Genomic DNA, 14,744 nt, shown 5'->3' on the forward strand with positions numbered 1-14,744 from the left:
CAGATGCTGGAGATTAGAATCAAGAGTGTGGTGCTGGAAAAGCACAGCAGGTCAGGTAGCATCTGAGGAGCAGGAGAATCGACGTTTCCCTTAAGCCCTTCATCAGGAATGATCAAGGGCTTTTGTCCAAAAGGTCGATTCTCCTGCTCCTCGGATACTGCCTGACCTGCTGTCCTTTTCCAGCACCACACTCTCCAAGAAGGTATATATAGGTTAGGAGATTGAGCAGATTTAGAGAAGATACTGTTTTAATACAGAAAATGTGACTGCCTACATTCTAAACTAAAAGAAAAGATGTACAATGGTAAAACTTGGAAGGAAAGAGGAGACAAATCCTTAGAAGTAGGAGGACAAGCTTATTATGCTGTAAAAAAAATGCAATCCCAGACTGCATTAATTGGGCAAAGAATACAATAGTAAATCAGAGAACCAAATCTCTACAAAATCAAAGATAGATAAGAACACGATTAAATTATGGACATCTTTAATACAGGCTGAAAAAGGCATACAGAGTACATTTATTTAGACTTTAATATGAGATAGGGGAAGAATTGGAACATATTTTATGAGAACAGAGGAGGTGAAGATGATATCTAACTGGGACGTTAAACAACAAGGATTTTCAAAAGGAAAGTAGAAGTAGCATGATTGCACTATGAAGCAAGAAAAAGTTAGACTTCTTTTTAAATTCAAGTGCTGTCAGGACAAGGAATAGACCCATCAGAAAAAGTGGTGGAAACAGAGTATATTTTTAAAGGGACATGAATATTTGTGAATAAAGTTGTTAAAACAAATGGACAAATGAGGATATTCCAAAACCCAATACAGATAGTGAAGCGACTAGCCAAAAATTCATTATAATATAGAACAAACTTTGACATTGAGCCTCGACTTAGCTTGGTGAAAGTTATATAGTTTTTAAAGTTCCCAAGTCTTATGCTGATCTACCTTTCCCAAAAAGGTAATGAAAACATAGAACATGTAACCAGAGAGAGTGACTAAAGAATTTTGATACATATAAATTTAAGAGGAGGTTAGAGGAATATGAGGGTGAACAGAATCGAGGGGTACATAGAGGTGCCAGTAAATGAGGAAGGATAAAAGGAGGAGTCTAATATGGAGCATAAATACCAGCATGAATTAGTTGGACTACAAACCCTGTTTGTGTTTTATATTACATGTATAAAGACACAACAATTCTCTGTCTAAATATTATACATGTGACAGCATTAAAACCACTTTACAAAGAAAAACATTGAAGTCTAACCTGTGTTTCTGTTCCTTCATTATAATTTTCCAAATGCTTAGAATTTCTAATCGCCATTTTACATGCAGGTTTGGTGATTTCATATTCTATTGCAACATCAGTATTCTTCATGTTCACATCCTTTTGAAACCATCCCAAAATTTGTTGATGCGTTTCTGTGCTTTAAGTAAATATAAAAGTAAAATGAAAATTATATGCAAGGCAACAGTCAAATGATAGACATGCTAAGAAAAAATGCATTATATTCAAGTACTCAGCAGACTTGGCCACAAATGCAGAAAATAAAAGTCAGTTGATTTTCAGGTCTTTCATTTGACTCATGACTGCATCACTAGGGCAAACTGTTTTTATTTTTATAAACATATCAGCCTTTGTCTATCCCTGTGCAAAAAGGGTGGTTACAGCACTAAAACTACCTTTCCAGGGCTATAATTTTGTGATTCACAAGTAGTAAAATCAGTGTTCACCAAAAATCTTCTTTTCTCACATTGGGGGTTGACCTGGATTTCAGTATATTTTGTCACTGGATTCTAAATGCAATATGGTATCTAGACACAGTATAAAACAAAAACAGATGCAGTACTTTAAAAGGCAAAGTATTTAAACTTGAGATAATACAATATGCATGAACTATGATACTTGACCATCTTTCCCATATTACATCACAGATAAATCTATTTTAAAGCTCAACAGTTAACCCAGTCATTACTAAACTAGCTTATGGCAGGTTTATTCTGCAACCATTCTCAGCACTGTCTAACTCGTGAAATGTTGTTCCTCTTTTTTGTTTTGTTAGGAAGAAACAAAGCTTTACAACACCAGTTGCCATTCTGCCCATTGTCTTCATGCCAGCTAAAAAATATTACAGTTTTTCCCCACCTTCCAAATCTTGGCCCATGGCCATATAGATCACAGCATCTCATGTATAAGTGTTTCGTTAAATCTGATGAGGGTTTCTGTCTGTAACACCTGTCCAGCGAGATCAGTGCTTTGACCAATATCAGACTGAAAAATATATTCCTCAACTTCCCTCTAATTTTGCTACTAATTACTTTAGATCTATTGGCTCTGGGTCATGACCTGCTTGGCTTCCTATCCTATCAAGGTCCTTCATAATTTTATATGTCAATTGACTCTACCCTCTGCCTATGCTGGTCTAAAGAAAACAAGTTCAGATCATCCAAAATAAAAAGAGACTGTGTTAGACAAATCCAGCAATTCAGGCAGCATTTGTGATGAGAGAATAGAGTTAATGTTTTGAGTTTAGTATGAGTTTTCTTCATATGAGCTTACATAATCTTTCCTCATAGCTAAATTTTCCATGCCCAATAACACAATTGTAAATTTCTGTACCTTCATCAGTAAAATAATACAATTTAAGAGCAGGACCTTGAAGCCTGATACATTATTTAATGCAATCATAGCTGATCTGATTACTCCAGCCGAATCTCATCTACTTTGATAATCTTTCCTTATTCTTTTATGGGACATGTGCATCATTGGTAAGACCAGCAAATTGCCTGTTCCTAATCGCTCTCGAATTGCTAGGCCATTTTAATGAAGAATCAATCATCAGATGTGCATCAAATGTTACTTATATAGGGTACACAATAGGTGAACCATACAGGTTATTGCAACATCATTACTGAGATCAGTCTTATATCCCAGAATTAACTGACATTACATTCCACAAATTATCATAGTGGGATAAGACCTAGTGTCTACACAGCATGAATCTAGATGTCTTGATTATTAGCAATATCACTATTTCCCTTGCTCATCAAGGGGTGCAAGGACTAAAACTCTGATTGTGGCCTAATAAAGATCTTATACAGTTCAGGCCTAGCATCCTGCTCTTATATATTGTGCCAGTAAGGGAAAGTGTTCTTCTCAATCACCCGATCTACCCATGCTGTAATCTTCAGACAACTATACCCATGTCATCCAAGGAGAAGCTTTTGCCCTCTCCATATGTCATCACCAGGCAATATATTTCAGCGATCCGAGTATGTTGCTGAAACAGGTGTAGCTGTTACCTGCTGCTCCTCCTCCTCCTCTGTAATTGCGCTGTTCCGATTTTGTGGTTTCACTTACCACACGGTCCCCGTTAAATTGTTTCGGGCGTGTATTTTCCCCCTCAAGGGCGAGGAAACTCCTTTCCACTCGAAATTCGCAGCGTTTCCGAACTGGTTTTTGCTCTCCACTGCCAGAACCGTTTCAGATTTTGTTTGTTTGCCCCTTTATGGACGTAATTTTATCCGATCCAGATCAGTCAGATTATATATTTATATATAGAATCTATTTATATTTTTTCTTTAAACTTAATATGTCAAGATTGTTATTTCACGAGACAAGGGGAGCAGAAAAAAAACTCTCTGCGATCCTTCCCATTAGGTTTGACGTCTCTTCCCTCCGAGAAATTCTGCTGTTGCTCGATAAGGTCTGAGTTGGGGCGGGGGCAGTGAAAAACCGCTGTTTGCGTCAATCTGCCGGAACCCTGGCTGCAATGCATGATGGAGGTTGTTGTCCTTTTCCGGGAGAGGCCCCATGGCATGAATGGCGCCATGTGCAAGCAAAACTACATTACCCAGCAAGGGAAGGGTACGGTCCTTGGTTACGTCACGGACGACCGGCTCCATCTTGACCCCCGCCCATTGGCAACGAGAGCGGGGCCGCGCTTGGCGACGGGCTCGTGAGCGCGCCGGTGATTGCAGCAAATAAAAGGAGCAAGTGGAGGCTGCTTTCTGACTGCATGGAAACGTGCTTGGAGGAGATGCTGCAGACCTGACAAAAACAAGTACGCTTCCTCCACGGAAACAAAAGCAGAAGTTACCGGAAAGACTCAGCAGATCTGGCAGCATCAGTGGAGAGAAAGGATGACCTTCGGGTCCAGTGAACCTTCTTCAGAACTGAAATACACGACTTTCTGGCAAGGCTGAAAAATCTGCATTGGGGGAGGGGCGGAGAAAGAGAAGCCAAATGTTCAGACACACAACGTGTGGCGATAGAAAGTCATACAGAGGTGTCGATAAGCTTTAATCAGTTTTTCCCTTTGGTCCGACGCCCAGTTGAATAAATAGAACACCAAATCTCCGCTGCAGTTGAAAGTCGAAATGTTTGGTGCTGGAAGAGAACAGCAGGTTGGGCAGCATCGGGGGAGCAGGAGAGTCGACGTTTCGTGCATAAGCTAACCCCGACGTGTGAGCTCGGTGCAAGTCCCCACCAAAAACAAATGCTGGAGATCACACTGGGTCAGAAAGCATCCACGGAGAGAGAACAAGCTCGTTGACTCTTCGGAGCTGAAGTGGTGCAGCATTTATGCTATCGTGGGGGGGATAGGGTGTGTGTCTTTTTCAAGTCTGGCATTTAGACACCATTGTTGTTGCCATTCTCACGTTCTGACCACTTAATCTGAACTAACTTTTCTCCACCAGCACTCTACACCCACCATTGTCTGCAATCTCCCCCCCCACCCCACTATAGCATGAATGCTGCCCCCCTCCACATACCAAGTCAGCTCTGAGTCAAAAAGTGTAGTGCTGGAAAAGTACAGCTGGTCAGGCAGCATCTGAGGAGCATAGCAGAATGACCTGTACAGATTCTAGCATCTGCAAGTAGTTTTCTTCTGGGAATTCTACTGTTTGGGTTGGTCTTAATTCCTACTTTCCCAAATTGGAGGTGGAGAGGAAAAGTGGGCAGCAATGGCCCTCATTGTGCTCCATCTTTAATAGCCCCCTCCCCATCTGTGTTCTAACTGAGAGGTCACACTGATTTTCAAGCTTCAAAATATGGTTACAGTGAGAAAAATGTTTGGGAAACAACTTTGCAAATGAAAGATGTTGCTATTGTGCAATAGGGGCTAGACTGTTTGAAAGCAAAATGAAAAAATGATGCTGTTTGTATCTATGCCGTTTTTATGTGAATGTGAGTAGGTTTTTGAGTCCCTCGGGCCTCGTCATTCAGTTGGATTATTGTCAGAGGGAGGTCATGCTTAATGAATATAGTAACAAATCATTTGTTTAATTTAGATATGAACATTAGGTAGGGTTAGTAAGATTGCAGATGACACCAAAATTGGAGGTGTAGTGGACAGCGAAGAGGGTTACCTCAGAATACAATGGGATCTTGATCAGATGAGCCAAAGTAGTCGAGGAGTAGCAGATGGAGTTTAATTAAACTTAGAAAAATGGGAGGTGCAACATTTCAGAAAGGCAAATCAGGACAGGCCTTATATGCTAAATGGTAAGGTCTTGGGTAAGGTTGCTGAACAAAGAGACCTTTTGAGTGCACGATTATAGCTCCTTGAAAATGGAGTCTCAGATAGACAGGCAGGGTAGTGAAGAAGGGGTTTGAAAGGCTTGCCTTTATTAATCAGTACACTGAGTATAGGAGTTGGGAGTTTGCAGCTATATAGGACATGGGTTAGGCCATTCTTGGAATACTGCAATTCTGGTCTCCCTGCTACAGGAGGGATTTTGTGAAACTTGAAAGGGTTCAGAAAAAATTTACAAGGATGTTGCCAGGGTTGAAAACTTGAGCTATAGGGAGAGGCTGGGGCTCTGGTTTCCACAGAAAATGCTCCTATTACTGTTCCATCCTTTAACCTCATTCAAACGTTCTATGAAAATAAACAAAGCCAGGAGTGAGTCAAATCCGTTCACAGGTAATTTTTGGAAAACCAGTCACATTCTGACTATACTTTGTAAAATGGAACCCGAATACACCCTTCACTTATACTGTCTGTTAACACTAGCTTTCAATGTACTCTCTTGAAGAAAATCGATGCCTCCAGCAGAAGTTTTTGCAGCTGCTGTGTCTTTTCATATCATTATGGATTTTGCTGCATCACTTGAAGACAAAGGAGTTATCTATCTTTTTGATAATCCTTTATATATCCCTTAATAACTTAATCACCTCTCCTGCACTGTCAGCAGTTTCCCTCCAGTTGCCTGGTTGTAGTTAAAGCTATAATTTTATTTGTGGTATTTATTTTGTTAGTTCCTCTTTAGATTCACTGTTACAAACGCCAAGAAGTCTCATGCTACTTTCAGTATTCTAAACAAAGTTGTCTCCTATTATTACAATGGGAACAAATAGGTATTCACTTTAGATTTACTTTTACAAACCCCAATAAGTCTGGGTGTAGGTTTGCTCGCTGAGCTGGTAGGTTCATTTCCAGACCTTTTGTCATCCTACTAAGCAATATCTTCAGTGGGTCTCAGGTGAACCACTGCTGATAATTCCTGTTTTCTATTTAATGTTTGGGGTTTCTTTGGTTGGTGATGTCATTTCCTGTGGTGAAGTTACTTCCTGTTCCTTTTCTCAGGGTGTGGTAGATGGGGTCTAACTCGATGTGTTTGTTGATAGAGTTCTGGTTGGAATGCCATTCTTCCAGGAATTATCATGTGTGTCTTTGTTTGGCTTTTCCTAGGATGGATGTGTTGTCCCAGTCGAAGTGGTGTCCTTCCTTATCTGTATGTATGCATATTAGTGAGAAATAACATCACCAACCCAAATATATAAATAGAAAGCAAGCATTATCAGCATATAGGAAGTAGCAAATTATATGAGGTAATGCAGCACCTGCAAACTTCCCTCCAAACTGTACACTATCATAACTTGGAAAAATATCACCATTCCATCACTCTTACTTGGTCAAATACATGGAACTTCCTTCCTGATGGCACTGTGGACGTACACTGTATGAACTGCAGATTTTCAAGAAGATTACTGGTTAACTTCTAGAGGGAAATTAGCAATGGGCAACAAGCACTGGCTTTGCCAGTGACATTTACATCCCATGAAAGAATAGAATAAAATATGTTAAAAAATTATGGAATACACAATAAATGGTGCAAATGCTAAACAATTCCTTTATCTTTCGAGCCTCATGACTACAAAGAGAGATATTAACAATGAAATTCAACATTGTCTACAGTAGTTGAGATTATGTTGCTGGAAAAGCACAGGATGTCAGGCAGCATTCGAGGAGTAGGAAAAGCGACGTTTCGGACTGGAGCACTTCATCAGGAATCAGTCCTTATAAAGGGCTCCAGCCCAAAACATCGCTTTTCCTGCTCCTCGGAAACTGCCTGACCTGCTGTGCTTTTCCAGCAACACACTCTGAACTCTGATCTCCAGCATCTGCAGACGTCACTGTCTCCCATTATGTACGGTATACCAGCCCAGCCTTTGGCCTTCTGAGTAACGGAATGTTTGATGACAAAGACCTCAAATTCAACACCAAAGTCATGGTCTAAGTGGTAGTAGTGTTATCAGCCCTTTTGTATGCATTGGAAACTGGGACAATGTATAGTATACATCCTAAATCCCTAGAGAACTTTGTATGTGCAAAAACCTGCAAATCCACTGTCAGGATAAGTGTTCCAATACCCATGTTCTCGCTCAGACCAATATTGTTTCTGGTTAAAGTCAATCAGCTGTGTCGATTTGCCACTTCATTGTGTGCCTGACACTCAGCTTCCAATACAAGTTCTCTATCATGTGATCTGTATGGCGAGCATTTATTAGAAGGACAGAGGAAACACTTCAAGGATGATCTTAAAGTCTCCCTGAGAGGAGCGGGATACTACAATATTTCCCACCCCGCCCCAACCTGATTCAGAGGAATCTCAAGCCCAAGACCACCAACTTAGACTAACATTGCAAAAGTGCCAACAATGATAAATTTGTATCACATATTATTAACATTCCTGGATGTGGATTTTTTTTAAAATAAGGCATGTAGATTTTCATTAGTTTCTGAAAGTTTTGTTTTAAAAAAGGTCAAGAATTTTGCACTGTCCCAAGTACAACATTTCTAAGAGGTCATGCGATTTCAGTCAACAGTCTGGGCGAACCATAGAATCCTGACAATGCAGAAAGAGGCCATTTAGCCCATCAAGTATTCACCAACCCTCCAAAGACCACCCACCCAATCCTGTAACTCTACATTTACCGTCGCAAATCTACCTAACTTGAACATCCTTAGGCACTATGGGGCACTTTAGTATGGCCAATCCACCTAACCTGCGCAACTTTGGACTGTGGAAGGAAACCAAAGAACCTGGCAGAAACATGTGCAGACACAAGGAAAATGTGTAAACTGCACACATGCATTCACCCAAGGCTGGAGCTGAACATGTGTCCCTGGCATTTTGTGACAGAGAAACACATTTAAGATAATTAGTTTAGTTTTGAATTTAGAACTAAGTTTCAAGAACTCAGTTCAGAAGAACCTGGAGTTCATTTCAGAAGTGAACAGATTTTATCCTGCTATGGGAATCAAGATTTTATTTGAGTTGAACCAGTCACCTCAGCAGTCATGGTTTCTAGTTTCTGGAGCATCCATGATAGAGAATTTGGATAAAAATCTTCAACTTGTTAGAACTGAAAAAAATTAGACCATCAAATATGAGAAGCTCATACTCACGTATCTGGAAAGGAATTGTAGAACTGTCAACACAGTCCAAGTAAAAAAAAACTGAGGAAAGACTGAGAAAGGCTTAAAAAGCTGAGATAGAAATGATAATTCTCTGGGATTTAGACTGTAATGGATAACTTTGGAAAACTGGATGAAATTTTGTTTTGATGTTCATATTAAGACTTTTCTGTTTTCTAGCTTTATTTTTAATGTAATAAACTTGTGTTCTGTTGTTAAAGAATATTTGCATCCTTAGGTGAATATGTTCAGTAACTAACTACCAAGCTGACCAACTTCAGAACATAAACATATAATCTATCATAGTCTTTACAGGGCACTTAGCTTGGAGCAGCAGTCAGGAAGGCCCACAGCAGCTTCCAGGAGGCGTGGAGGGAAACAGTAGCGGGTAAGTTGCAGGAGCACTGCTAGAATCGAAAAGATGAGAGATTTAACAAACAGTCCGAGTCTTTTTTGATATCTCATTTCAGTTGCATCGCACTAAACTTTTGCTATAAATTTTGTGTCTTATGATCTTATACTTCACAAACAGTTGATGAAGGAGCAGTGCTCCGAAAGCTCGTGTTTCCAAATAAACTTGTTGGACTATAACCTAGTGTTGTGTGATTTTTAACTTTATACACCCCAGTCCAACACTGGCACCTTCAAATCATGTCAGAATCTTCAGTGTGGATCCTGTTGACATCATGACTTAAAAAGGAGAGAAATGCTCTGGATTGGTGAATACTGGGCACCTGACAATTACTGGTTAACCCTTTCTTATCCTACAAATTTAGAGCAGTGGGAACTGAGTTACAGTTAACCTTTTCATAATTTTAGCGATAGAGTAGGAAATCTAACAAATAAGTCTAACAATTCTAGTCTAAGACATTAATTGCTGAAAATGTGTTAGTGGTTAAAGCACAGCAGGTCAGGCAGCATCCAAGGAACAGGAAATTTGACGTTTCGGGCCAGAGCCCTTCATCAGGAAGCCCTTCATTAGGACATTAATTGTAAATTTGAGATAGCAAGAGAGACCAGCCAAGTGGAATGTGTAGCTTGTCAGCTGTGGAGAGTTCTCGATTCTGCTAGGGTCCTAGGTGAACACATGTGCAACCTGAAGCTGGTGCTCCAGGACTTGCAGCATGACCAACAGTTGGAGACACTGTCACAGTGAGGTGGTCACACCACAGCTCAATGTACTAGAGGAAAAAAAGAGAATTGATGACCATCAGACAATCCAGAAAGAACAGACATGTTGTGTAGGAATCTGCTGGGGTCCCACTCACTAACCAAAATTCCAATTTAGACAGAATATAGATGAAACAGAGACATGTCATGCTATAGGAAAGGAAACAAGTCTCTGTGAGTTCAGTTGTGTTGTGTCAAGAAAGTAAGGCAAGACTGGATGGTCTTTACATTAATGCGAGGTACAGGTTCTTTAGATGAGACGGGGGTGGGGGGTGTAAAAAGGGTGGTGGTATAGCACTATTAATTAAGGATTTAATTACTGCCATAAGGAGAAATGCTAACTTGGAAGGATCCTCAAATAAGGCTTGTTAAGAGAGCAGAGTTGAAAAATGTGGTGCTGGAAAAACACAGCAGGCCAGGCAGCATCCGAGGAGCAGGAGAATCGACGTTTTGGGCATAAGCACTTCTTCAGGATTCTCCTGCTCCTCAGATGCTGCTTGGCCTGCTGTGTTTTTCCAGCACCACATTTTTCAACTCTGGTATTCAGCATCTGCAGTCCTCACTTTTTCCTTGTTAAGAGGGCAGCCACTTTACTGGGAGTGTATTATCGGCTCCCAAAGAGTCAGTGGGAAATAGGGGAGTAAATATGCAGACAATTCAGAGAGATATGTAAGAGTAAAAATCAGATAATCATACAAGGTGATTTAAATTTTCCCAACATAAATTGGGATAATCATCGTGTTAAGGGATTAAAGGGGACTGATTTCTTGAAATGTATCAAGAGGAATTTTTTTTGTATCAATACATAGAAGGCCCAACAAGAAACAGCACAGTGCTGGATCTGGTTCTAAGGAAAGAAGCCAGACAAGTACTTGATATGACAGTGGAGGAATATTTTAGCGATAGCAACTGTAGCACAGTACAGTTCTAAATTTGTTCTGGACAAGGAACAGACAGCCTGCAAAAGATGGGGGAAGGCATACTTTATTAAAATAAAACAGGTTCTGGCCACAGTTGACAGGGAACAGCTCCCATGGGTAAGTCTACAGTGGAGCAACTGTGGGGAGCATTCAAAAAGGAGCTGGGAAGAGTACAAGCCCAACATATACCCATTAGAAGGAAATATAGGAGTAATAATTTCAGAGAACCCTGGGTGTCCAAGACAATTCAGGGCTGGATTAGGAAGAAGAGAAGGGCTTTTATCAAGTCCAAAGGGAACGATTTAGCTGCAGCCCGAGAGAAATACAGGAAGTACAGGAGGGAACTTAAGAAAGTATTTGGAAGACCAAAAAGAGGACATGAGAAATACTTGTGAACAGGAATAGGTAGAATCCTAAGATATTCCATAAATATGTTAAAGGGAAGAGATTAACTATGGAAAGAATAGGGTCTCATAGGGACCGTGGGGGGGGGGGGGGGGGGAATACCTGTGTGTGAAGTTGCAGGATATTGGAAGGATATTAAATTAAATTACATTAATACTTCTTTTCAGCTTTCATTCTAGAGAAGCAAACATAGGGATGGAATTCAGGAAAAAGCACTGTGAGGTTCTTGTACAGTTTGACATAGGAAATGGGGAGGTATTCGAGGCTTTGTTGTGATTAAAAACGGACAAATCTCCCAGCCCAGATGAATTGCATTCCAAACAGCTGTGGGAGGGAAGGCTGAAATATCTAGGGCTGTGACACAAATTTTTAATTCCTCTCTGGCCACGGGGCAAGTGCCAAATGACAGGATGGCTAATATGGTTCTACTTTTCTAGAATGGTGATAGAGATGAACCAGGAAATTACAAAGCAGTGAGTCTCACATCAGTGGTAGAGAAACTATTGGAGAAAACTCTGAAGAAGTGAATTAATACCCACTTGGTAAGGCATGGGTTAATTAGGGCTAGTCAGCATGGCTTTGCCAGAGGGAGGTCATGCCTCGCAAATTTGTTAAAAGTTTATGAAAAGTGATCAAGTGTGTGGATGAAGGAAGTTCAGTTGATGTAATTTATATGGATTTTAGCAAAGCTTTTGACAAGGTCCCACATGGGAGACTGATTGAGAAGGTTAAAGCACATGAAATTGATGGAAACCTGGCGAGATGGTTCAGAAACTGGCTTAGTAATAAGACACAAATAGTGGAAGAAGGCTGTTTGAGTGACAAGAGACTTGTGACCAGCAGTGTTCCACAAGGATTAGTACTTGGATCCTTATTGTTTGTTAAATATATAAATGATATAGATTAAAATGTGGGGGTAACGTTAAACAAGTTTGCAGACGCACAGTTATCGGCTTTGCTGTTTGAATTTTGTATTGCTGGACATCGGAGTGCATCTGGGAAATTTAACAAACATTGAAATTCACAACTAATCTTGGAGGAACTGTTGGGCGAAGTTCACATCACAGAATCAGATAAGTTAATTGTTGTTTTAAGTCTGTCCAAGAGAAAGGTTGCAGTAGTGGGTACAGTGGATTCTTTCTTGATTATTGGTTTTTGAAGATAAGTCTCTTGATTAAACTTAAAATATAAGCCATAGCTATTAATTTATCCTGGGGCAGTGTTTGGAGAGGAATAAGATGGTGTTATTTTCTGGGTCTGTAGATTGTAAAGGAGCAAAAATGGCCTTTGCAGTGATATGTACTTCTTGTCAGAAGTGGGAGTTTAAAGAGAGTTTAAGAGTTACTGCAGATTATATCTGCCATAAATGCTGTTGGATGTGAATCTTGTCAGATCAAGTGGATTGGTTGGAGAGACAGACAGAAGCGATGAGGAATTTGCAACAGCAACAGTATGTGATGGATGGCAGCTATAGAAAGGGGGAAAAGTCTCAGATACAGTCACATAGATAGGTTAACTCCAGGAAGGGTAAGAGGGAGGTAGGCAGCTAGAGCAGGAGTCTTTTGTGGATATACCCATTTCAAACAGGTATGCTGTTTTGGAAAATGTAGGGGGTGATGGATTCTCAGGGGAACGTAGCACAAACAGCCAATTTTCCGGAATTGAGACTGGCTCTCATGCAATGAGGGGTACGTCGGCTTCCAAGAGATCAGTTGTGTTAGGGGATTCTGTAGTCAGAGGTACAGACAGACGTTTCTGTGGCCAGCAGAGAAAAAGCAGAATGGTGTGTTGTTTCCCTGGTGCCAGGATCAAGGATGTCTCAGAGAGGGTTCAGAATGTTCTCATGGGGGAAATGGGCCAGCAGGAGGTCATTGTCCACATTGGAACCAACGACATTGGAGGGAAAAGGTTGAGACTCTGAAGGGAGATTACAGAGAGTTAGGTAGAAATTTAAAAAGGAGGTCCTCAAGGGTAATAATATCTGGATTACTCCCAGTGCTATGAGCTAGTGAGGGCAGGAATAGGAGGATAGAGCAGAAGAATGCATGGCTCAGGAGCTGGTGTATGGGAGAAGGATTCACATTTTTGGATCATTGGAATCTCTTTTGGGGTGGAAGTGATCTGTACAAGAAGGATGGATTGCACCTAAATTGGCAGGGGACTAATATACTGGCAGGAAAATTTGCTAGAACTGCTTGGGAGGATTTACACTAGTAAGGTGGGAGGGTGGGACCCAGGGAGATAGTGAGGAAAGAGATCGATCTGAGATGGGTACAGCTGAGAACAGAAGTGAGTCAAACAGTCAGGGCTGGCAGGAACAAGGTAGGATTAATAAATTAAACTTCATTTATTTCAATGCAAAGGGCCTAACAGGGAAGACAGATGAACACAGGGCACGGTTAGGAACATGGGACTGGGCTATCATAGCAATTACGGAAACATGGCTCAGGGATGGGCAGCTTAATGTTCCAGGATACAAATGCTACAGGAAGGATAGAAAGGGAGGCAAAAGAGGAGGGGGAGTGGCATTTTTGATAAGGGATAGCATTACAGCTGTGCTAAGGGAGGATATTCCTGGAAATACATCCAGGGAAGTTATCTGGGTGGAACTGAGAAATAAGAAAGGGATGATCACCTTATTGGGATTGTATACAGACCCCCCAATAGTCAGAGGGAAATTGAGAAACAAACTTGTAAGGAGATCTCAGCTATCTGTAAGAATAATAGGGTAGTTATGATAGGGGATTTTAACTTTCCAAACATCAACTGGGACTGCTATAGTGTTAAAGGTTTAGATGGAGAGGAATTTCTTAAGTGTGTACAAGACAATTTTCTGATTCAGTATTTGGATGTACCTACTAGAGAACGTGCAAAACTTGACCTACTCTTGGGAAATAAGGGCAGGGCAGGTGTCTGAGGTGTCAGTGGGGGAGCACTTTGGGGCCAGTGACCATAATTCTATTCATTTTAAAATAGTGATGGAAGAAGATAGACCAGATCTAAAAGTTGAAGTTCTAAGTTGGAGAAAGGCTAATTTTGACGGTATTAGGTAGGAACTTTCAAAAGCTGATTGGAGGCAGATGTTCGCAGGTAAAAGGACGGCTAGAAAATGGGAAGCCTTCAGAAATGAGATAACAAGAATCCAGAGAAAGTATATTCCTGTCAGGGTGAAAGGGAAGGGTGGTAGACATAGTGAATGCTGTATGACTAAAGAAATTGAGGGTTTGGTTAAGAAAAAGAAGGAAGCATATCTCAGGTACAGACAGGATAAATCGAGTGAATCCTTAGAAGAGTTTAAAGGAAGTAGGAGTATACTTAAGAGCAAAATCAGGAGGGCAAAACGGGGACATGAGATAGTTTTGGCAAATAGAATTAAAGAGAATCCAAAGGGGTTTTACACATATATATATATATATATATATTAAGGATAAAAGGGTAACTAGGAGAGAATAGGGCCCCTCAAAGATCAGCACGGCGGCCTTTGTGTGGAGCCACAGAAAATGGGGGAGATGCTAAATGAATATTTTGCATCAGGATTTAC

At 40.6% G+C, this 14,744-nt stretch overlaps 1 protein-coding gene across 2 annotated transcripts in view; it reads right to left on the reverse strand.

Moving 5' to 3' along the window:
* Positions 1–3,713, reverse strand: part of abcc5 (ATP-binding cassette, sub-family C (CFTR/MRP), member 5) — a 130,516-nt gene extending 126,803 nt beyond the window's left edge. The window contains exons 1-2 of one of the 2 annotated variants that reach the window (XM_060834728.1): positions 3,362–3,713; positions 1,268–1,427 (exon numbers count right to left, since the gene is read on the reverse strand). In XM_060834728.1, coding sequence (XP_060690711.1) covers positions 1,268–1,378 — 111 coding nt within the window. In that variant the 5' untranslated portion in view covers positions 1,379–1,427; positions 3,362–3,713. Of the gene's footprint in view, positions 1–1,267; positions 1,428–3,303 lie in introns of both variants that reach the window. The other variant, XM_060834729.1, reaches the window with a different exon arrangement.
* Positions 3,714–14,744: the final 11,031 nt, after the last annotated feature.

The sequence above is a fragment of the Hemiscyllium ocellatum genome, chromosome 13 (genome assembly GCF_020745735.1).
Source record: "Hemiscyllium ocellatum isolate sHemOce1 chromosome 13, sHemOce1.pat.X.cur, whole genome shotgun sequence".
NCBI classification, from domain to species: domain Eukaryota; kingdom Metazoa; phylum Chordata; class Chondrichthyes; order Orectolobiformes; family Hemiscylliidae; genus Hemiscyllium; species Hemiscyllium ocellatum.